Here is a 25,752-nt window from a genome sequence, read left to right as displayed (position 1 = left end):
TATTAGCTACTAGACCTATCAGCGGCCTTCGATCTAGTCGACCATGACAAACTCTGTGCCACCTTAGCCAACAACTTCAACCTGTCCAACAATGCCTCAGACTGCATCAAATCCTTCCTCGCAGATAGGACCTCAAGAGTTGCCATTGGTAAAGAATCAGCGGATCCACTACCAGTCCCCTTAGGCGTCCCGCAAGGTTGTTGCCTATCCCCCACCCTTTACAACACCTATACCAAGCTGCTCTTTGCAGCGCTGAATGCCATGGGTGTCATCTACACGAACTTCGCAGATGACACTCAGATCCTCATCCCGCTAACAGGTATTTACGAGCAAGACACACTCCTTATTAATTAATAAAATCAACTCACTAATCCAAAATTGGATGGCCAACAACAGCCTTTGTCTCAATGATGACAAAACAGAGTTATTAATACTAGGACCATCATCTAAAATAGTCTCCCTACAGCCTGTCTACTCATCTTTCATCATTGATGGCACCATAATTCCGGTACTTAAACAAGTGAAGCCACTAAGTGTGTACCTAGACGCCACTGTAACCATGACCAAACAAATCAACACCCTAGCCTCCTCGACCTCCTACACCTCCAAACCAATCTCCCTCAGCTGCAAATTCCTCACTACCAAAAACTGTGTTACACTAGCTAGAGCACTCATACTCTCTAAGCTAGACTATTGTAACATCCTCTTCCTAGGCACCTCCAACACCAACCTAGCCAAACTCCAACTTATGCAGAACAAAGCCCTATGAGCGGCACTAGGCATAAATATATATTTATTTAAAACAAAGAAAAGAAAAAAAAAGAAATCGATATGAGAGCTAACCACTGGCTTCCCCATCAAAGCAAGAATACTCTTTAAAACTCTCAGTATCACTCACAAATGTATCAATAACAAAGTGCCAAAATATGTCCTCAATACAGTCACCAAGAAAAACCACACTAGACTCCTCAGATCGAGCAATAGCGAAAATCTCGACATCGCATTTTACAAAAGAGAAAAAGCAGGCAGGAGCAGCTTCAAAGTACTCGCTCCCAGGCACTGGAACGCCCGTCTCACCAACATCAAGAATGAAACCTCCTTTCCACAATTTAAAAAAATCACTTAAAACCTGTTTATTTAATCAGTCTAAAATGTCCATAGAACCCAACCTAACTCCCTTGGCCTTGTATATATTTGTTCTATAAATGTATAACTGTATTTTTGCCTATATTGCTGTGCTCAACCTTAGAATTGTATTTGCCATTGTCTGTAACTACGCCGTGATACCTCAGGGTCTGGGTGTACAACAAATGTAATAAAAAAATAATAAAAAAATACAGTCATTGGGAAGGCTCCAGCCAGTCTGGCCTGGATTTCCCCACACCACCATATATGGAACTTCCACCCAACAGCCAGTCAGGGGGAAGGGACAGAGTCAGGGCTTCCTGGGACTTCGGGAAAAGTAAGGTAACAGGCGACAGAAAGCAAGAGGCCACAGGGGCCATCTCGTGTTCCGATGAGGAATCCACTGATTCCAATGACAGGGCGTGGACATCCCAAAATAGAGGACGCTCAGGGCACTTGTCAATTCAGCACAGAGCTGCCACCAGCCCATACCCTGATCTGTGGGCCACACACAGGTGCACAAAAACATACACTAGGAGTACAGGGTCGTACTCCCACCCATGGGTGCCATAAGGGTATCCCAAGAATCTGTTCACCAAACCAAATACAGGAAGAGCCGCAACACAGGAGTCCCACATGAACCCCTGCGCGGAAAACAAGTCAGAACATACATAAGGCAATAAAGGACACAGATTCAGAGGCCCTGCCCCTCTGATGCATTTCCAGCATCACAACCAACCCAGGAACTTTAGTAAATAAAGGTTTTCAAAACTAATATCTTTGAGTCTGTGTCCCTCTTGATACCACGCCTGCCTCACACTGCTATTGTGAAGTGGGAAGCAGTGTTGGACCCATATTAAAGAACTTTTCACGTCTCGCCTGTGACACAGAGGCACCAGGATCATTTAAAGCCATGCTCAGAACAGCAAGGACATCTCTAGAGATCACGCTAAGTTTCTTCATCCTATTTACAAAACATACTACTATCCTTCCCACAGACACACAAAATTGCACAGAAACCTCCCCTTTCCCGCCAAAAAGAACACTACAGGCAATGGGCTAAAGTCAGAAAGATGGCATACATTACTTACATCGAATGCTGCAAGCACTGTGTCCACTTTGGGAGCTGCAAACTGAAGAGAGACTAGGAGCTTTCCGAAGGACAAATTCTTTGCACGGAAGTTTTGATCTCGGTAATGGCCGGATAAGTGGGGACTTTGCCGTAAGTGCTGCCAACGCTTGTGCTGCTGTTGATTTTTCTTTGGGTGAACCAGGTTCAAATCCTACCAAATGCAGAAGAAAAATGAAAATCCTATAAAAATACATAGTCGCTTTATGTGTGTTTGAATATAAACAAAAACACAAAAAATCTAATTGCCAACACTTTGCATTTTCCTTCAGAACAACATTTCTGGAGTGTGGGCTGGCTGGTCTATGAAATTGATGTTTCTCTCAGGAACATGCTCACAAGCTGCCCACTCCATCCTAGGGACAACAGATCAGGGTATGGCAGTGGAACAGAGGTGAATCCATGAATCAAAAGTTAATTCTAGCACCAGACCAAGACATCACCCACCACCCCTCCTCCCGACTCCTATTAGCTTCATAGTTCCCCACTGCCCTGAGAACAATCTTCATAATCGGTTTTCTATAATGGTCAATATACCTCTGTTTTTGATGTTTTATAGCACAGTAAAACACATGCTACTATTATGCTATTTATTAACGGTACTGAATTTATTAACCTCAAAAGAAAGATTAGCTGTGCCATGATTCAACCCTTGCAGGTTGAACACAGATCATAATAAACACTGATATACCTAATACAACATGCACAAGTTAACAAGTCAAGAACTGATGTGTGGGCCAGTTATTTCTTTTATTTTGTGCATTTACTCAGTGTGAACTGTGAGATACCAGAAGGTATCTCACCCATCTGTGCCCACGGATCTGTCATCCAGGTGGCCATGTCACGGCCATCTCTTTTGGATCTAGTTCCTGGGGGTGGAGCAGTGCGGGAGGATCACCTGGATGAAGGGTCTTGGGGGAGTGGGACACCGGACGGTGAGATGCAGTAGCCCCTTCCCTGCAACACCTTTACCCTATCCTACCAGATACCATTATTTAGGAACTCAATCCCCCTTTTACAACACAAACACTTTCTCACAGACAGCCCACTATGAGAGAAAACGAACTAACACCTGAGCCGTATACACGATGTGTCCCAATACAATGCTCAGGCAAGATAAGGCAATTATTGACCATCACACACACCTGACTTCCATTACACTTCCCCACACAGATAAAAAGCGGAGCACGAGTGCCCACTTTAAGCGAGGCAAAGCACACGAGGAAACGGCAGTTCCAAGATGGCAGTTTAACAAGAGGTGAAAGACGGCAAAACAGAAGGAGATCGCAAGGAGGGAAGTTCCCTTGACCTTTTCGACAGGCCTAAGACCAGGACATCACGCTGAGGAATCCTGCATTGTGTGTCGGCGTTACCCGGGGCCCTCCCGCGCCTATAATCAAGGTGGGGAGAATTGACGGCTGCCGTGGTACTGTCCTTGGCTCCAACAACAAAGCAGCATCAGTGAAATCATCACAGCCGGTGAGTTGGGTAGACTGAAACGATAACGGTCTGTGTTGAAGCTAAGGTTGCAAGTGGCAACATTTATGGCGCGCGCTGGAAAGAACGTTGTTTGCAACACGTGTGATAACCAATGCGAGTAAAGTTGAACTGGAGATGAGTGATTGAACTTTGAAATCAAGATACGATACCTTTGACAGAGTGGTCCAGCACTGCGTGGGTGCTCAATCGAAGGTATCTGTAAGGTATCCAGCTCAGAGTTGACAAAAGTGAAAGAGTGTCAAAGGATTGTGAATCAAAGTGGTCCTGCGACGGGTCAAGCTAAATCCTGCACATAATCGAAAGACTTTGATGTTGATACAGTAAAGAAAGTTTATAAGTAGATAAAGTTGGTCGGAGCCTGGCAGAGGAAGATCAATTGCAGGTTTTGGGTTAAAGCAAGTTTTGTGTTATGTGAAATAAAGGTGGAGTCTATGTGCAATGTGCCGCTCACACATAGAATGTTGTCTTCTCCGGGTGCTTCTGTCTCCAGACTCCCCATTTGTGCTTAATAAATGTGCCTGCACTGGATGGACAGCAACTGGAACCTCAATCACATTTGTCGTTATATGGCTCATGCTAAGAATGCTGTGGGATGCAACACCAGTGGGGGCTGTCAGCCCCGCACACCCACTGTTGTGACTCCAAAACCAAAACAGTTTCTCACAGTTTCACTCACACAAGGCCACTTTGCTGTTAACACCTCCTGAAGACCTTGTGTTGATAATTCCTCACCGAGCATATGCACCACTGTCTCGATCATTTTAGAATCGAGACATCGCACAGAGACCGAGAGCTAATTCATTCATTGGGTACGGGAGTCCTGAGATTTCAAATTCTCATAACATGGGATATGTTTGGCTGCCGTATAGAAGTCAGTTATTTTAGACGTGGGTTTGGGAGGTAACTTAACTACACGTGCATTTGCTCTAAATCCAAACTTTTGGCGCGGGCATGAAATTGTTACTTTTGTACCATATGATGTTGGCACCAAGGTAAATCTCATTGTACCTTGATCCAAATAAATAAATCAAGTCAGGTCCAAATCGAGATTTGGACGAAGTAGTAAATGAGTGCAATTACCCATTTGATCTTTTGGGATTCAACAGAAAACATTTTGTTGGTAATCTGCAGGGTGTAAAAAAGAAACTGGATGCACGGTGGTCCAAAACTTGGGAAGCACTAGCAAGTTACAAACTAATTAAGGACATCGCTGAACAGAAAATAAGTAAGGAATTCTGTACCCATACATAGGCAAATTCCTAAACATCTGTTGGTGGGATGCGTTTAAGATTTCCACTAAATGTACTACCCATAGGGAGAATTCTGGGAATTCGAGCAAGAATTAACATCCAGATGAGATGTTAGTTTTTTAAGTCCCATGGACAAGCACAATAATTGAAACCTATAATATAAGAGTGTCCAAGACACATGTTAGTATTGCTTCACTATGGTTGTTTTGTACAAAATGGGGCATTGTTATCTTCAAAGGAATTTTGGTCTGGACTGTTTGAGGGAAAGGAGAATTCCCCAACGTTAGCAGTTAGTACATTTATTAACTTTGTTTTGCCCAAAAATATCAAAATGTAAGAGGCTTTTAAGAACTCATTGGTGATATTTTTTTTTACTATTGTATAACTATTTTAACTAATATTTTTTTAGCTGCTTCTAAGGAATCTGTGAATGTTACATTGTATATCTTTACATATTTGATGGATGTGAAAGCTAATAAACCAAGAGATATATATATTTTTTTTAAGTATTTGCTCCTCTCCCCTCAGACCTTCCTCCCCCCTCCCTTCTTTATCTTTGTATTTTCTTCTTTCCCTTACGCTCAATGCACCTCATCTTACTGTCTCTTCCAATCACCTCCACCTATCACACATTCCTTTTACACCCCTGCCCTTCTCTCACAAATCCTATCCACACCTCCACCATCTCTTGCCAACATACCAACATGGCATCCCACTTTAATTTGCAGAGGCCTCTCCCCTCTATCAACTTCAGCTTACTTAATTTCTTTTATTTAAGCATCTCTGATTATTTTCTCTTACTGTACCCAAGTAATTTTGATGCATCGATTCTACATTTCACACATGCCACTTCTTATGCTCAGTATTTCTGCACAAACACCTCATTTTTTCCAAATTTGACATATTGCCAACCAGGCACTTTGTAACTCCTTTGCATGAGTTCACAGACTCAATTTGCACAAACCCCTTTTCTATCTCAATACTTTCACAGAGGCACTTTTCTTAAGCAGTTCCCACTACCTACTTCACACAAGCGCCTTTTGTTGTCACTTTTGTCCAAAAGCACAAATGCCATGAGTGTGTTTCACAGGTGACTGCCGGTTTTCACTTGCTGTGCTCCATTACTTCATTCACATAAAATTCGACCACATTGTGCTCTCCCAATCAATTGTCTTTCGATAGTCTCTTCCCTCCCCTCGCCCTCTCCTTCCTCCACCTGCCAATTCCAACCCTCCTCCTCCGTTTCTATTTCTCACTGTTATTTTTCAGTTTTCTTATAAATGAGTTTGAAGGAAGGCTCGGAGGTGAGGGGTAGCTGCTGCATGCAGGGGTAGATCCAACCTCTTAGGGATGGGGGAAGCGGGGCATGCTTTACACATTTACACAGGAGTGATGACAGATGAAATGATAGGGAATAGGGTAGACAGGGCCAAAAAACCTAACAAAGTGTGCAACATGTAGCCTTGCAAGATCGCAGAGTACAGTTCAACTATGGCTATGTCCTTTGAACAAGTGAGCTCTGCTTCCATCTTTTACCGGCACGTTTCTCATCCCCCATCTCAGTTCTCAAATCCATCATGTCCCAGATTGCTGCTCTCATCTAGATCGTATTCCTCCATTTATGCCAAAGAGCAATCATTTAAAAGGATCCCAGTGTTCCTTCCACATCCATCTTCAACCCCTATCTCATTCACCTCCCCCCTCAAGCCCACCTAACACCAGCTTTCACCATTCTCTCTCAACCTCTTATGCTCAATTCTACCCCTTCCATTCTCCCCTCTACCTTTGCCCTACGCTCACCACAATCAGTGGTGCTCTTAACTCCATCTCCCATTTCCTTTTGCCAATCTACATTTTACCACCATCAAACCCATTACCTTTACTTCATCTCCTCTGCTTTAATTTGCTCTTGTTTGTGCTCTTCTCTTGGTTTACTCTTACTCCCTCATGTTTCTTCTGCCTGGCCCCTGTGCTCTCCTTCATCCTGACCCCCTACCCTCTCCTCCTGCATAGATCAGTCTCTCTCCTGCTTATGACACTTTGTCCAGAGGACTGAAGGACACAAAATCATAGTTGAGGATACAAATGTTACCCTATGGTAGGGGCTTCTGAAGATCCAACTCTGCTATATGGTTGCAAGGAGAGCCTAGGTTTGAGCAAGGCAGGCTGCCATCTGCTGACCTCGGCTTCTGTCAATTTCCGATATTAAAACACAAGAAGATATTTGCCCTTTCCAGTCATCAGGAACTGGCTCGGCTCTTAGCAGGTGCAGCAACTTTCCCGCTTGTGTCTAGTGCAGTCATCCACCTTGGTGAACGGGACAATCAGCAATATTCGTTGGGGTAAGCAGAGTTTACAAATAAGAGATCTGGGCATAAATAGTAATTTGGTTTAAAGGTTGAAGCCGATCATCAGATCAATGAAAACTGTTTTATTTCTATTGTTTACTACAACACCACTTAAAGCAACGTGCCCTTCTAAGAGTGCACACACTATTGCTGCGCCAGGATGGCTTAAAATCTGCAGTTAATATTTCTAACAGCATACATGTTGTGACGAATCCCGAGATGTCGTCACTTCTCCCCAAGGGGAGGCCCTTCCCATTAGATCAGGGATGGGAGGGGAGGCCGCTACGCGATATTCCCCATGACGGGTATCCCTACATATTATCCCCACCAAAAATATTGCCATACATATGGTTGTTTGTCTCGCCATAGGCAATATTTTTGGAGGGATAATTTCCCCTGCACATTGAAAAATAATGCAGGGGTGTCCCCTGCAGGGTCCATGGCTCAATATCACCGCAAAAATATGGCGATATTTTTGCATCGGAACAATGGAACCCCCTGAGGGTGGTACTCAGCAGGAGGATCTCATGGGGAGAGACTCCACCTCTGCGGATCAAGGTGAACTCCTCGGGAGAACTAAGCAGGACCACTCCAACCCAACACCTCTTGCACCCCTACCTTGTATACCCCATTACAATCCCTGCAGGCAATCACATTCTTTTGGTTCCATGTCCTTTCATCGTCGGGCATTTCAAAGCCTGCAGTTTAAACGTGTATGAAAGTTCAATTTCTTTTTTGAGGAGGGGGTGCCCATAACACCCCCACCTGCACCTATTTTTAACTACACCCAACCCTCAACCACTTATCTGCCATTTCCCCCCCACCTCAATAAAATTAGATTAACTTTTGTACACCTTTAAATTACAGGCTTTGAAATGCCTGGCGATGAAAGAACGTCATACCCTTAATTTCTGCCTCAACTTTCTCCTTCTACCTCTATGCATTATTGCCAACTAGGAGGTACTGGGACGAGGAAGAGCAGTGGGAGTGTTAACCACTCAAGTACTGGGACGATGTGACCCCGCAGAGTCCTGGAGGAAGAACATACACCGACAAAGTTCTTGCACAACCAGACATGGCTGGCAACATGTACAAAAAACAATAAAGGACTACCGACCAAGAGGAAGCCGCGAGTGACGGCAGGTAGGCAGTGCACCAAAACGCAAAACTTTTAAACTCACGCTCGTGACCAGGAGGAAAGGAAATCAAACAACGCTGGCAGTTGGCCACGCATCAGTACCTGAGGGTTTGCAGGAGCGGACCTACGCAGAGTGTCAGCGAAGAGCCTAGCAGACCTAGGCTACAGCGAAGAATGCTGTCCCGCCCATGCAGCAGAAACCAGACACCGGGGAGGCCCAGCTGGTTGTTGACTGTCTCTAGAAGCCTCAGGGATGCAGCAAAGCCCTGAGAGATGAGGTGTGTCATGGAGGAAGTGGAAGGGCCCCTCGAACTGGCACAGGTTGCTCTCCCTGGAATTCTATTATTAGGGTGACACCCCAAGGACGGACAGCCTATAACCCTCCTCCTCGTCACAGTGGGCAGGTCTAACCCACTGGCCACCAGGGAAGGGTCAAGGACCACTACCAGCAGCAGGAGAATCATTGAGGGAGAGTCCCTCATCACAGTGGTCAGGTCCAACCCGCGACCAACAGGGAAGAGTCAAGGACTCCTACCAGCAGCAAGAGAATCTTTGAGTAAGAGTCGCACATCACAGTCGTCAGGTCAAATCCACTGGCCATCAGGAAACTGTCTAGGACCCCCAACCATCAAGCTGTTATCCTGAGGGTGGGGGGTCTCCCCTCACTACAGTAACATGGATAAACCCACTGGCAGTACTTGGCAGGATAGTGAACCAAGTGGGCCACAGTGGGGAAGCCTGGGTCAAGGACCCTCCTAGTGTATGGACTGTATTGCTGAGAAGCCTAACAGCACAAGAGAAGCCAGGGGAAGGGAGCATCCCACCCGGTATTGCTGAACTGTGATACTATAGTAAAGTGTTACGCTCACCTGGTCTCTGTGGAGGCGTTGGGGCACGGTTGCAGCCCTCCCTGAACTTGAATCACCCCCGTCAGGCCTTTCCCACAGTAGAAAAGCTGTGAGCGGTGGTACATGGTGATACTGCTCCTGTGAATTATGGAAGATAAGCTCTCTGTCCTGCTACTTCTGGCAGGGGCATGTCGAAATGGGATCTAGTTCCTTCACTGATCCCTGATTAGGATTAGTGAAGGAACTAGATTGGTAAGTCTTTCTTCAGCTCTTGTGATGCTGTTCGTTCTGTTTAATGTCTTTATATGTTGCTCCTATTTATGCCCGCAATAATGTCTCTTCTGTTTTCTTCCCTTAGATGGAAATACGGCATGAATGCAGCTGTGAGACGCGAGACACGGCCGGATCGAAGATGGATGCTACCCCAATAAGTGATGGTTTAAGGAAAAGCGCGAAGTATGGTGAAGCGCAACCTTAAACGGACTGTTTTTTCGATGTCTAACCTTGTCTTCTGTTTTTCCTTGCAGGCGCTGCTGTCGACGATGAGCGTGTCGTGCTGCGGTGCCAAGATTAAGATTTCGGCGTTCCGGAAAGTGTAAAGATGAATACTTGGTTCGCCGAAGAGATGTACAGGTAAGAACAACTTCCCCCAGTTGGCAACTATGCTGGCAGAAAGCAGGATGTCCAGGAAGCAGGATCTTCAAAGGTAAGTCTGACCTCAGGCGACGGTGAGCGTTACGCAGCTTGCAAGTGCAGAATAACGCGAAGCGTCTGTCTTGAGGATCGGGGCAGCTTATATAGCTGAGATCGTGGGCACGCCCATTAGAGACGGCTTACCAGCCACACCCTGCCACTCCTAGAGAGTGAGCATGTGCGAAGGCAATCCATTAGCAGCCACATCCAAGAATGTACTTGGGGCTGCTTAATGGATGGAATGTTCAAGGTTAATGCATCTGAAGTGCTATGTCCATAGTCAAAAGTTTTATGGTGTTAAATGGATGTTCTTGTTTACTTTTGCTCATGAGTCTGGCGCCAAAGGCGCCAGGACAGTGTCCACCCAGGTCTCCAGTTAGGCAGAATCCTGTGCAGTTCCCTTGGGGAACACTGCAAAAATATTAAGACTACAGGAGTAAGCAGTAAACCCAATTGGTAGCAGTCTGTACCACCCAGATTTACCTGGTAGCTGTGACTGAGCAGTCAGACTTCTCTCAAGAAGAGTTAGGCAGTATACAGAGGATACACAATAGGGCTAAAACACAGTAGAACAAGCAAACACTGACCAGAGCTTTGTATTAAAAGTATATAATTATTTAACACACTTTAGAAAATACACTAGCACTATTAATCAAAGCAAGTTCAAAACACAATCAGAAGGGTATACACACCTCCCTTAAGAATTATTAGACAAGTCTAAGTCAAAACACCACTTTTTGTCAAAACAGAGGTGAGCGCGTAACTTAGATGGCACTCCAATAATTAAGTAAAAGGGAGAGAAAAGGGCAGGTCATAAAAATAAAAACAGTTCCCAACACTTTTAAGAGACCAAAACAAGTTTGTGAAGGCAGAGTCTACTGTAGAGCCAAAGTTCATAGGCCAGGCCCACTTTAAATGGAGCAAGGCGAATGTGCCCAAGATCACACAGTTGCGAAATACATTCAAGTCTTTGTAGAAATGTTCAAAAGAGGTTGGGGTGGTTCAAAAGATAAAGTTAGAAGGTCTGGGGGCCAACCCAGTTGGAAAGCCAAGGATTTAAGGGTCACCTTGAGCAAACCCGAAGAAAGGGAGGCCAGGTGGAACACAGTACCTTTAAAGTTGAGGAAGCTCCAGCGATGGCAGTTGTTCCTGGCAGCGGGTACAGTTTGTGGTTTCGACCAGGGAAAGAGAGGATCTCGTCGAGGAGGAAACTTGGAGTCGTTGCACTGCCCAGGGAAGGAACCAGCCGCGGAGTTCATCGGTTAAAAGGTGCGTTCCTGGTATTCTACGTGACAGTGGTGAAGCTTGGCTATCCGGCCGCCGGGGTGCTTGGCACAGGTGATTCGACCAAGAGACGTCCTGGAAGGCGAAATGGCGAACTGGTTGATCCCACCAGCTCAGAGGAAGAAGACTCTTTCAGCAGAAGATCTTCTCTTGTCGTCGGGAAAGTGGTGAGGTCGTTGCAGCAGGGCTCCACCGGTGGTGTCGTTGTTGCAGATGGCTCAGCTTCTCCCCTCTTTGGATTTCTTAGGTCCTGTGGCGACTTCTCAAGTTAGAAAAACCCCCATTCAACAGCCTAGCTGTCACTCAAACATGCTAAGTGGTGAGCCGGGCTGCTCACCACTGGCCCAATCAGAACAGAGTGTGACTTGGGTTGCTAAGGCAACGCAGTCGAGGGTGCCAATTCCCCCACCCACACATCCTGTGGAACCCAGACAGAGTGGCACCAGTTGGAGGGCTTCTGTGGAGAAGCCTGCCAAAAAGTGGAACAAAGGGCCCGACCTTGGTTGGAGTTACAGAGAAGGACACAAACGCCATTTTAGAAAAGAGTTCGGGCAAACATACCCAACCGGTTATTTAATATTAAATAAATAAACCAGCGGTATCTTTAACATTGCACCAAAAAGTAGTGCGTTTAAAATCAATGGGAAAATCCCATAGGAAATATTCCGGTGGAATATTTTGCATGGTAACCACTGCCACCAGCCAGAAACTCGCCAAGGAGGGACTGGACTGTGCCCCCTTGGAAACAGACCCGGGGCAATCGAATTAACCCCTTCCAGTACTTCCACAATATGATGGTTGGTAGTGGTTCTGTTCACAATTTTGGACTAGTAAAGTCAATGGTGACTTCACATGCCCTGGGTGACAGTCAATCCCAGGGTATGGAGACTATGTTTGGGGGTCACCATGACACCCCTGTGTTACTGCACTGAGGCTGCTGTGTAACACATACAAAAAAACACATGGGACACAAAGCTTTGGGAGCTTCAGGATCTAGCGATATGCAGTAAGATCAATTGCTAGAAAATGCATGTGTTGCCAAGATACCAATTACTTCTCAACAATCTGGTAATCCCCTGCTTCCCAAGCAGTATATAATAATATCAATAACCTATGCAAAAACTGTCCTCTATGTTAACACAAACAAAAAGCGCCATTACTTTCTCAAAGCTACAACTGCCCATGCATGGTGGATTTGTTCTTCTAGATACCAATAAATACTCCACTCAATTTCTAGATTAAGCAAAAAGTTTGCTAACAGATGAAGAGTGAGACACTCAGTTTCTTATCGAGCAGAGAAAAGTGAATATCAAACAAACCAATTCGTGATTTTGCTGGTTTATGGCACAGTCAAAATAATAAAGGAAATATGGACAATTTAACAATGACTAGGAAAACAAACAGCTGAATACGAAGATCCATAGAATGCAAGGCAAAACATGCCAATCGTGTGTGTGTGATTATTTTGAACAATCCCACAGTATAGGTAAATGGCTCTAGTGGATTGCAAGAGGAATCCTAAAAATTGGAGTTGCCTCTAGACTTATGTGATCCAACAAGGTCTATGCAAACTTCACAAATCCTGACATAATTTAGGAGTTACATTAATTCTACATTGAGATTATCAAGTCGCTGAAAAATCTAATTTTGCATAGCTGCTGTTGCAATACCAAGGCCATATTTAAAAAAGCACCTGATCAAACAATGCATAATACAGTGTACTGGAGCTTAGTAGCAAAACCCTTTAATTTAAAGGATTTCGACTCCAGTTGGAGAGATGCAGTGGAGCCAAAGCAGACTACATTCCTATGGGTTTTAATTTGGTGAAAGTGCATTGCCGGGAAGAAATTAAACATTTTAGGTGTTTGTACAGACTTCAAATGGGACACGAGAATGTCTCCAGAGTGCTAAGAATAGGACATATTAAGAGCAGGGTTATCAACAGTATGAGGCACTCATTGCCACAGCAGGCTGTACATGTATTGCCCACCAGCCTGAGTGAAGCAAGGGCCTTTTTAACATGGTCGGGTGGCAACGTTAAAGGCAGGTACAGTCCAAATTCTCACTGCAGCAGAACGTTCCTGGATTCACACTATAAAGTCGCATTCAATTATTCTGAATGATGTGGCAAGCCAGGAGGAGGACTCGGACCAGAGGATGTGTTTTACTGGAGTTTTTATTTAAATTAAAAGAAAACGCTCACTAACCCTATTCTTAAAAGGGAGTTGCGCACCCGCGAAAAGTACAGCAAAGTACTGTTGGCTGTTTTGGCTGTATTATTTGCTGCTGGACTTTCACCGAAACGCTGAGCTTTCCCAACTGCAACTTTGCTCTTACGGCGTTCAGAGCGGATCGGGTGCCTTTGTTCCATTTTGCACCCGAGGACGTCTTTAGAAGTGACTCCCGGACTGCCTGGCCTCTGACAAGGGGAGAAGGAGGTGTATTGTGTTTGGTGGACCTGCCCCCTTGCCCTATGACTCCCATGCAGCCATTATAAATATCACACAGACTAGCGCACACACGCTGCACACCTGCGAAAAGTACAGCAAAGTACTGTAGGCTGTTTGCTGGTGAGGCTGGGTTGGCTGGGTTTGATTTAAGTGGTAATCTATGCTTGCACTGAAACCTATTAGGTTGATAAGAGAAAATAAGTGGTTGTTGCACCCTATACTTTGAAGTTGCTGTGAAGACTCAGCTATACGTTTGTGGTACTGTTGTCTTGTGACTTTTTGGCTTTGCCTCCCCCAGTCAGCCAGCTACTAGCAACCATTCATTAGGAGTGGCATATGCGCATTCGCGCGCTCATTTGTGAAAGGGTTGTTCCGGCTGGAGAGTAGAGAGGGGAGAGGGGAGAGGCATTTATACAAGTGTTAACTTGTTTTGTTCACTAACTCACTGTATAAGTTCCCAGCTGTGGTTGCTCTGAGTGAACTGTTTTGGCTTATTCCACTAAGTCGATTAAATGTTTACCTTATGTACAGGCACGCCGCCAAAGGGCGCTCGAAGTGATGATTTTGACACAGCGTTGGTCACTCCTAAATGAGTGAACAGCATCCCGATCGTTCCTCGTAAGAATGCTGCACGCTCCGGATTGTTATCCAATATGCCGGATATTCGGAAATTTTACCAATAATGCCCATCTTCAAGTGTTACAACAAAGGTGATCTCTAATGATGGGCTGGAAGTTCAAAATAGAACTCATAAGGTGGAGGGTGAGGTAAACTTTGCAATTGACTTATGCTCCCCCTCCGATTCCATGATGATGGCCTTCTCTCAGAAGGCCCTATTGGGGGAATTTGTTGTGCCGGTAAAAACGGGGCTTGTTTTACCGCCCACATCAAAAGAAGTAACCACTGTCCCGATACACTTACCGGTAACTGCCTGCCCTCAAGATGGTATTAAAGGGGTGGTGGGAGAGACCGTTGAGAATGAGGAACTAGAGAATGGATGTGGTGATAGGTGTGTAAAGGAGGCTACTAGGCCTCAAGATTCGAATTTGAATAATCAGGATATGCAATCGGGTGAAACAGATGAAGGAGAACATCTGTCGCAATCCCCAGTGATGTTTACTAACTCACAACATGAGTCCTCAGTACTCTCAATTTCTTTTACACATCCTACACCACGACAAGGCAGGCCTAAAGCCATGGACATGAACGAAAGTGGAGGGCAAGACGTACCTTTAGGGGCGGAAAATACATTGCAGGATATGAATACTGCCCTGTTTCCGTTGGCCAAGCTATATAAGTCTTTAGACTCTCGTCTTACTGGTGAAAACTTTTTTATTGAAAGAATTGGTTGAATCAAGACTGATAAATGTGCACAGGAGGTAATAAATCTACCCCAGATACAAGGGGTCAATAAACAAAATGAAATATTACAAAATCAAATAGAAGAGGCTGTGCGAGCGATAATGTGATCAGATGAGGAAGATCGAGCCAATGAGATAAAGGCAATAGTTACAAAACTGAAAAAGAATAAATGTAAAGAACAAATAAATGGCTGTGCGATGCAGCAAGAAAAAAGCGAAGAAATGTCAGATTTAAGTGATCAAAAAGAGAAAAATAAGACTAATATCAAAGTCCCTGAGCTTAAGGTGGTGCCAGCAGATACTCCGGTTTATAACATGTTTTCTGCTCAGAATCTACAGTCTCATTCTGAAAAAGCTGACCATAGGTCTAAACCATTGACTCAAAAGAAGGAAAAGAATCAGAAAATAACGAAGCTACAGAAAAGTAAAAATTCCAGACAATTTATAAAGCTATCAACCTTGCCAGATAAACGAGTGCAGGAAAAAAGTGCTGCAATTGTGAGGAAATATGCGGCTCTAGCTAAAATAAAGGGCCATCAACGCAACACATTCAGGTTTTGAGGGAAACATCGGATACTTCTCAATATGTACTAAAATATGCCCCATTGGATAATTTGGTGCTAGAAATCTGCAAAAAGGAACGGGACCAGGAGGTGGTTAAAAGAACCGTGGACAGAACTGGCGAGGTTGAACAATCTACGGGTGTCGGACGACTTAAACTGTCTAGTCAAGATAACTATCTGACATTGGAAGAGCGCAGAGAAGAGATTTAAAAATCATTGCGGCAATATTTGATACAACCGGTTGTGACCCCCCAAACACTTAGACGAAAATCCTCCAAAGTGGTTGAAAGAGGGCAGAATAAATGAGCCTTTGAAGGCACCGCCGAGTCATGTTGAATTGAATAGGGGGGTTGTCGGCAGGCAAGTAGAGGCGAGGTTACCTCTGCTCTCCTTTGCCCATAATACTCTTGGTATTAACAGAACCTTCAATGGGAAATTCAGCGAAAAGAACGAGAGAATCAATGGTAGACACGGTAACTGTAATGAGATGACCCATGTAAGCTTGATAATGCAGTGCAGTGGGGGAGGGTGGGCTTGGGGTGTTTGACCTAAATAGATCATTAGTCTTAAACATTCTGGGAAATGTTTAAGACTGATGATGGCTTCAAGGAGTGAAGTCATCTGATCTAACTCAGATTGAATTCATTCATTAATATGATAGAACGGTGGTTAAGATCTGGATGATGTCAAATATAGTAAAGGATGCAATCTGGCAGGAAAGACTGGAAATCTATCAGATGGGGTTCATGCTCCTAAACCTGGCTGAGAATACGCAAAGAATTGAATTAGCTCAATCGAAATTGTTTGGCATGCCTGATGGTAAACCTTGGAAGCAAAATCCAGTGTCTGTCTCGTATTCTACTATGCCCGCCAAACAATCACGAGTAGTGACTTTTGCAGCTAATGATGTAATGCAGAGAAGATGATGGCTAAATAACATCACAGAAAAACAATTTGTAAGGGCAGCAACGTGGAATACGAGAGGAAATGCTCATTTGGAGCAATATGATTTATTAATGCTGCAAGAAGTATGGTTGGACTCTGTGCCAGTCTGGGAAAATCACCAATTTGAATTGATAACAGCGACTAGTAAAAGTCGTGGCAGACCTAAGGGGGAGGGGGGGTCTATTGGTGGTACTTAAGACTGGAAATGGATGGAAGTTGATGGCGAGGCACTCCCCAAACAGGCATATTCAAGTAGTCAAAATCACTTATGGCAAGAAAAATATAGCCTGTGTGAATATCTACTGGAATCATCTGGATATTAAAGATAGTACCTTTTTAAAAGATATTGGTGTCTGTTTAGATCTAAAAGCAAGAGATGTCACGATAACTTACACTATTGTGGCGGGCGATTTGAATATGAATTGTTTGAAGAGTGACAGAGGCAAACTATCGGCAACAGCTAGGCAATGGAATTTGCTGATGAGTGAAAAAGGTCTAAATATGGTGAATGGTGCAATATCTGAAGACATCCCCCCTAAGCATATGTGGCGCAGAGGCAAGTCAACATCTTTAATTGATTACATCTTTGTGGATAACAATATGTTCAATATGTTAATGGAGCTCAAGGTTTCAGAGCTGAAACAGTGATCATAGCATATTGGCAGTGGACTGTCGATACGGTGGACAAAGACAGGGAAATATATCAACTACTATTGCTTTCTGCGAAAGGAAATCGTTTTAGATGGACTCCGCCTATGTTGTCAGACTTACTGAAAATCATCTCATACCCAAAGGATTTGTTGGAGCCTAATCTATTATATCAAGAGGGGAATTAAATTCCGGCTTTGCATTTATTCAAAAAGAAAAGTGTTCATGGGTGGCAGAATAATTATATAACTCGTAGACATGATAGTGATAATGAGGTGTCCTTAAGAAAAATGCAACTCAGGAATGAGTTATGTAGCATTAAGACATGGAACCCTGTACTACGTAAATCAGTAATTATTAAATTGAAGAACTCTTATAAAAATTGGCTGAAACAGCATCGAGCCCAGATTTCACAAGATGCAAAAATCATGCTGTACTCGCTGACAACTAAAAGCTCTGCTATGATTTGGGGCTTGATAAAAAGTGTATATGTACCTGTTCAATCTATTAGCCAAGTCAATGCGGTGCCGGAAGAAGTTTGGACAGAGTATTATTCATCTTTATATGCGAGTAGTGTTTGGGCTAAGCATCTACCAGGCCAGTTATCTAAGGGATCAGTACAATTAAAAATCTTGGAGGAAGCTATACTATATTATATAAAGACATTGAGCTCTTCAAGAGCAATTGGCCCTGATGGGCTCTCAAATTCCATGCTGAAAGACCATCCGGAAGCATGGGCTTCCATTTTGCATGTAATATTTGACCAAGTAATATACACAAACAAACTACCAGCCTCCTGACAGAAATCGATTCTAATCCCCATTTATAAAAAAGGGGATAGAACTAACCCTAGAAATTATAGGCCGTGGCATTATTGGATGCACCTGGTAAGTTATTTGCTCGTTTTGTGTTGGAAGAATTTAACCAATGGACCATCAAATCTGGTATTAACGACCCATTTCAGACGGGTTTTCGTCCAGGGCTAGGATCAGCAGTTAATCTACAGGTCATTCATGCCATCAGAAAACATGAATTGCAGATGAATCAAAAAGTATACATGGCGTTCATAGATTTTTAAACCGCCTTTGACTCGGTGTCTAGGCCTCTGTTATTTAGGAAGTTAGAATTTAGGAGGTGTCCAGAACACGTGTAACATTGGATTCAAGAGTCTCACACGAATACCTCGATTCAAGTGAGAATTTCACTTGATGGCACTTTAACTCGCTGCATTCTTACCTTTAGAGGTTTGAAGCAGGGCTGCCGAATGGCCTCCTCCCTGTTCCATTTCTATACAGCAGATATGGCAGAGGAATTTAGAACCGTGGTGTCAGACTCTCCACGGTTGGCGGCAAGTGTGATCCCCTGGCTGTTTTATGCGGATGATTTGGTTCTGCTGTTGAAAACAGCCAGGGGGTTACAGAGGCTGTTGGATGTAGCAGGAACATTTGTCGAGCAAAATGAATCGAGCATAAATTTAGCAAAGTCTAAGACTATGAGGATCGACAATAGGCTCAAGAGAAAGATTGCTCATTTGTCCTGGCTTTTGCAGGCACAGTGGTTAGAAGATGTTAAGGAATATAAATACCTGGGACTCAATGTGAATACAACTGAGGCTGATACACCTTATTTATAAGGAAATTAGAATGAAAATGAAAACAGCTGCTGTCCAGGCTACTTTGCTGAATTTTAAATATGGAATGTTTTCATGGAAACCTATAATTACATTTTACTGCCAGAAAGCTGTACCTACAGTGATCTATGATAGGTTTTGGTCAGTGATCGAGGGTATCTCTTGGAAATCGCTGTTGAAGCTTCCAAAATCGGTGTCAATATTATTTAATTCGATATGAACTTGGGTTGACTTCACTTTACACAATATATAAGTGGAAACTTTGTTGCATATATCGCAAATGCCTTATCTCAATCGTGGATAATTCAATCATGTACATCTTGTCAACATATATTTTAACGACAGAACATCATGCGATGGTATTGTGGAGGCGAATGGTGCGAGAATTTATGATTAAAACTGAAGTGTCTGATATGTTGATTATTTATCCAGTGGAGGCAAAGACAAAAATGTTGCTATGGGATTGGTGTAACACCTATGATCAATGCATAAATAGCAAACATGGAAGTGTGTATAAGGCGGAGATAAAGTTAAGAACAGCTGAATCATATGTAATGAAATTCCCTGGTGCAAAACAGAGATATGTTCTTGAGATACAGACTTAATATCTGGCACACGAGGGATGTACTAGCCAAATGGAAACTAATCCCTGAAAAGCTGATTTTTGTAGATTTTGTAAAAGCACTAGAGTGAGGGAAACATTATATCATTTAATAGTCATCTGTCCCTCGCAAATTGAGAAAAGAACAGTCCGCTTTAGACCTCACCTCGAAGATTATACATTATTGTCGAAGGAATCACTGCGGTGGTATTTATGTAATACCAGATTGACCAAAGTCAGAATTGCTATAGTCAACTATTTATTGGCCTTGAATTTAACTAATGACAACGACTGATGCAATGTATGTTGTTGATAGCTGAGCATAGTTGACAAGCAATATTGTGATAAAACAATGCCTTGACCTCATTAAATGCACTTAACTTAACTGCCAGATAAGGGCGTCGGCTGCTGAAGTAATGAAGAATAAATTGTACTATAAGGGAAAGGAAAGGGGGAGGGAATCCAGTTCTTTATCTCCTTTTTACTTTTTTCTTTATTTTCCTCTCTTCCCTCTAGTTCATTTAATGTATGTAGAGAGCTACATTTTTGATAGTCAGTGGTATTTAGTATTTGTTTGTGATTCTTCATGATTCAGGGGTTGTTTTTAGTTATCGGCTGGGGCAATGGTTAAGGTTTTTGGTTAAGGTTTTTCTTCTTTTTAGTTTATAGTTTTAATATATGTTGTCTTGTTGTCAAGTCGGAATTGAATTGATCTGTAATGTTTTAACTTTGTATTTTCAGTTTGCATTTATATTGAAAAGTTGATTTATCAACTAACAATAAAAAAATAAAAAATAAATAAAAGGAGTTCTCATCCTAACCAATCTAAGGTGCTTGTCTATAGTCCAAAATAAAATCATCCTCAGCCCAAACCTATCCATTAAACTGCTCCTAACTGTTAGTAAAAACGTTAAAAGAAATAGGTTGAGTACCCTGCACTCTTGGTTCTTCAGCAAGGTATCTGTGTGTGTCCCAGGAATCCCTCCTGGGTATGTATCCAATGGTTAGAAGTAAACAAAGTATCACTCAAAGACAACCGTTCTTGTCAGTCTATCAAAAGTTCCTAAAAATTCCCCAAAGTTTGAAAAAGTCAAGTTTCTATAAAAACTAAATGTTCAAACTTCTTTAGGTGGAGAGACATTTCCCTGATATCTTTCCACCAACTTGGTTGATCTCTCCACACTTTGACCAACTTTCGGATGATGCATACTCCCCTGATATATGCTTTTTAGTCTGATTATTGTGGCCTTTGTCTCCAGTGACTCAATAGATTACTTTATTCTTTAGGGTGCTTGGGACCCCCTTTCTATGTCTTAGTTGACTTGGGTCCTGTGACCCTTCTGGAGGTTAACGCCGCTCTGTTTTTTCAGGCTCCCGTAACCCTTTTTGTGCGCGCTCTTTTTTCAGGAACCTGTGACCATTGAATGGGTCTAAACTAGTCCTTTTCTCTTCCCTGCTCGTCCTCTCTTCTCCCTCTGACCTGGGCAACTTGTGTACCTGCTGTGTTGCGGTGCTTGCTTCAGTGAGAGTTAATCATGTAAGCGATGGCAGCGTTTGCCACAGCTTGCCGTTCTTTACTTCTGGATGTTAGCGGCCTTCGTGTTCCACTCGGCTGGCTCTCAGTCTGAGAGTGGAAGACCAAGTCCTTCCTTCGTCCCTGAACTCTGCATCCTTTTGAGGGCTTCAGGGACACCACGCCTTGTACGTGGTCGCGCCTCTAGGTCCAGTTAGCTCCACCAGCCTCTGCTTCAATGTACAGCGTCTATGCCAGGCATTCGCCTCCTCCCGCGCCAGCCGGTTCCACTGTTCTGTGAGGCTCCTTCCGTTCCTCACCCTTCTCATGTCTGAGATTCACCTCAGTGTTGGCCGTCTCCACTTCCATTCAAGGATGTTGACCCATTATTCCTGCTTCAGTCTTCAGAAGGGGTGGATTGTTAACCACAGCCTGTCAGTATTTCTTATTCGCATGTAGGCAGCTAATAGCTTCGGTATTGGGTGTTTCCCCCCCATGGGAATGGGAGTCCTTGTATCCAAAAGAGGAGTCCCTCCTAAGGAGGTCCCGCTTTCCCAAACCCATATGGAGGGTTTTGCTGAGCGGGCTCACCACCCTAGCCTCAAAGGGGGTGGATCCCCCTAGGGAAGAATGGACCAAGTCTTCATATTAGTCAGATAACTCACTCCATGGCATATTCTACTTTGAAGTGCTAATATTTGTGCCACGCTTCACAATCTCGGAAACTATGTACTTTATTAAATGTTAACACTACTATGCATATTTATATATTTCCCCCTTTTAGGTCTTCATTATTTGTAAATACTACATTTACCAAAAAAGCACACTATAATTACAAAAAACATACCCTTAAATACTGATGACTAAGGGTCTGCATTAAACAAATGAATTATGTATGTAAAAGTCATACGCCATATTATGCTGTCAGTCTAGAAAAATGGATACCTCTCATGATTGACAGCAAACGTATTTTGGTGCCCGAAGGCCAACCGTCTCATGCACGATACGATAGAAATACAGGTTTCCGAGTTTACCAACGAACGGCCAATTTGATGTAACAAGGATCGCCATTTTGTTTTCTAACAATTGCTCATTGCTTTCTGTTCAAATTGCTTCGCAGCACATTTTCTGCTTACACTGCTCGACTGTTAATTTTGTTGTCTGAAAGTGAAAGGGAGAAATATATGAAGTCCAGATTGACTACCCCTCTCTTTTAGTTCTGTACGGAACACAGGTAAAGGTAAAAGTGCACCTTTTTGTTTTATTAGCAAGGTATATGCCTTCCTGGGAAGAAGTTGTTCGAACAGTACAACTTTTGCAAAAAATCAATCTCTTTTTATTTTCATAAAAACATCTTAAAAAAACATTACAAACATCTATCAATAATAATCCTCAGTCATACCATTCAATCATCATCTTTCTGTTCTAACAGGGGAGTGCTAAAGTTGAAAAAGGTGTGAGCATAACATTAATTGTAGATATGCGTCAGCGACATAGGAAAAAGAAATAGAGTTTTCCCTTATCAGTCGACATATGTTTCGGCCCGTTATAGTATACCACTTATGTCAACAGTGATTACACAGATTGGTGTAGGGCCATCTTCAGGACAACAGTTGCTTCTAGAAGATCAATCTTGTTCCCCATTTCACAAAACGGCGCATCTGCGGTCCGTAAACTGTGATTTAAACTATTGAGATTGATTGGACACTTGGGTGTTGCAGTAGTCTGACATCCCGAGTTCCCCTTCACGAAAAAGTTTCTTTGGGTGTCTTATTTTGACCCGTCTCGATCTGTGACGAATTCAACACAGGCTCATTCAATAGCATGTAGACTTTGGTTATTTGAAGAGGCACAGACATACGTTCCGATGGTCGATGTTCTGCCTTTGTCAGTAACAAATACAGGTCTGGGTAGAGCAACGTCTCTTCTCTCGACCAGCAACATACCAATGGCATTGGGTGATTTTCAAGTGCCATATTACATAAAAGGGGGAAGGGTGATTTCGTTAATCAGGTCCTGAAATCGTCCTTCATGGTGTGAGAATTCATAAGGACTTGGAATCTGCTGCAAAACATATCCTTGCAAGCTGGGTGGATGGAGAAAGGTGCACCCAGACAATTAGAGTATGAGTGTCCACTCAAGGTAGTGTAATAGGGATGCAGAAAGGCCATATATGCGTGGTGTACATGGCAATAAACGGCCTATATCAGCCTTTACCAAAAAAGGGTCTGCATAAGAGACCTTGATGCGACATGGGTGGGCAGTGACTGCTTTTGATCGACCATTCACGTTCCTTGCCAATGCTGTATGTGTGACTGCTTAGAAGCAGCAAGCACTAAGCTTTGCGGTTAATGACCCCAGTCAGTGTTCCTTCGTACCCTGCAAGGCAATGGGGAAGAACAAAGAGTCTTGCATGATATAATCAGCCTTCACATACTTAACACATGCTTTTTGATGCACAGGGAAAACTGATGCTTGCCTCAGGAGTCTTCCCGCCGTGAGTCCCAGAAGCTCGAAACTAGTAAACGAAAAGGATCTTCAAGCATAAGTCCAGTAGAAGACCGATGAACCACAGGAACAGTCGACACCGTCTTGGCACAGTCGTAGGCTGCTGACAGAGACCTTCTGATGACTTAGCCTTTAATAGGGGAATCGTGGACTGCGTCCTGGTGATTAGCTGAGCCCCAGAATGAGGATTCTCAGACCTTAGCCAGCTAGCAACTTTAGCACCTAACTCGGCAATGTTCAGGTCAAAATCTGAAAGATGTTTTAACCGCAGAGTGGGGGATCATGGGACAAAGGTGCAGTAGTTTGAGGACCATCAACCCTGTGTGGGGTTGACGACACAACGGAGCAAGTCATTGGGTCGAGGTGCTTTAGAAAAAGCAAGAGAACTTCTTTTCTTTCGAGTAAAGTTCTTGAGGAAGAAATCAGTGGAAAAACCTCTCTGCGACACAGTCTATCCCCTAAAGTGGGCCTAAAGTTGCACAGGTAACAGGTTTCCCATGAATGGTCCGACCCAAGACCGGTACAAAAGTTAGACCACGTGCTGGTTGGCCATACTGAGGTGACAGTTATAGGACATGCAAGAGTAAACAATAGGTGTATGAGGTTTAAGCGGGTAGAAAACGATCACGGGAAGCTGATATGAATAGAAAAATGAATGAAACAAAAAGAGGTCAAGAGGAACCACAGAAGGGGGAAACCGGTGTTGAGAAACCCCGTCTCATCGGGGAGAGAAAATTACTGATGGGTGGCTGTGGTAGGTGCAGCAAGCAGGGCACAATAAAAAATAGCATGAATGCCAAGAGTTTCAGCTTTTGTGTAGGCACTTAGTAGGGATTTTCCAGGTACTCCTTTAATGACACTAACTGGCCATTAATTGTAGCAGCTGTAAAATGATCCGAGTACCTGGACACACAATAGCAGTGCCTGGCAAATGGCCATCTAATAACTACACACAAGCCAAAACGTTGGCTTTTCCAATGCACATTTTTAACAGAATTTAAGTCAACGACACGCATACTGCTTATAAAGTGGCAGAAGGCATTGCTGATTAAGACATTTTTATTACAACAGTAGCATTTTTACAACTATAAGCCATTAACTCTCAGAAGAATGCTTTGAAACAACACTGGCAGACACTTCAAACACAAAGTTTGAATTTGCTGCTTGATAAAGCTACCTGAAAGATCCCAGAAGGGTGCGTTTTGGGCGAGGATGGGCAAGAAGTGGGTTTGAATGGCCACAGGGATTCATATGGATCAGAGCTGTCAATGATTGGGTAAATGGCCAAACACCTACAATCTTTGAGTCCCTTCTAATATTCGATCTATCTCCTAACTCCACTCCAATGCAATCGTTTCAGCTTACAAATGGTCACCTAATAGCCAAAACGAAAAGTTGGCGTTGCTGTTCATCTGTGGCTCCTATCTCGTCGCCACAGCACTCTGAAGGAAAATTAACGAGAAGTAGTTAATAAATGTGCCATTGGGAAAACATGGTAGGAGAAGCCAAAACAGATATCTGGTTGTTGAAAGGTTGCGTGGAGACTGAAGAGGAGGGGGACCAAGGACTGAGCCCTGGGGAATGCCCACTGGGATGGGGACGAGTCGCTGTGGAGTAAGGAGCTCTTGCTCGATGAGACAACGGACAGCAAGGAAGGACTCGGAGGCAATCCACCAATTGAAGGAGACGCCAGAGATGCTCGTCAAAGGCAGTTTAAGCGAACAAATAACGCAAACGTATATATTTCTACTAAAAAAGGTTTCTGCTTAATACTAGGATAACCTTTTAGTAACAATCATTATGTTTATTTTTTTTGTATTGCCTGTCCAGACTACTGGTCTACAGTACCATGAATGAACAGCAGATGGAACTCTGAAACCATGTTTGAGTCTACTTAATAGGAACATCATAAACACACTGTTGATACGCTCTTTTCCGACTGGCCCATGTACTGTTAAAACGGTGGTTAAACCTTTTTTGATAAAACTGCGTAGGAAACTTTGCACCGCTAACGGTGTTTAACATAAGCAATCGTAATTAATCAACGTTATCACTATGTTCCAAAATGGTTAAGGCGCCTGTCTGCTAATCATAGTATTGCTGTAAACAGCAGCACAGGATACTAGCGGATTGTTGCGGGTCACACTAATATCCAGCACACTTCCCTTCATCCGCAGTCTAATTAAATATCACAGTACGGATGAAATATGTTGGCAAA

The 25,752-nt window shown here is 43.4% G+C and overlaps 1 protein-coding gene across 2 annotated transcripts in view; it reads right to left on the bottom strand.

The window, feature by feature from the left end:
* MTUS1 (microtubule associated scaffold protein 1) overlaps window positions 1–25,752 on the bottom strand; it is a 1,716,559-nt gene that overhangs the window by 864,731 nt on the left and 826,076 nt on the right. For both annotated transcript variants that reach the window (XM_069631569.1, XM_069631568.1), the window contains exon 4: window positions 2,217–2,408. In XM_069631569.1, coding sequence (XP_069487670.1) covers window positions 2,217–2,408 — 192 coding nt within the window. The remainder of the gene's footprint in view (window positions 1–2,216; window positions 2,409–25,752) is intronic.

Source organism: Ambystoma mexicanum, chromosome 6q (assembly GCF_040938575.1).
Source record: "Ambystoma mexicanum isolate Mex_15411 chromosome 6q, UKY_AmexF1_1, whole genome shotgun sequence".
Classification (NCBI taxonomy): domain Eukaryota; kingdom Metazoa; phylum Chordata; class Amphibia; order Caudata; family Ambystomatidae; genus Ambystoma; species Ambystoma mexicanum.
Note: the sequence above shows the minus strand (reverse complement) of the source record. Positions and strands in the feature narration are given on the sequence as shown.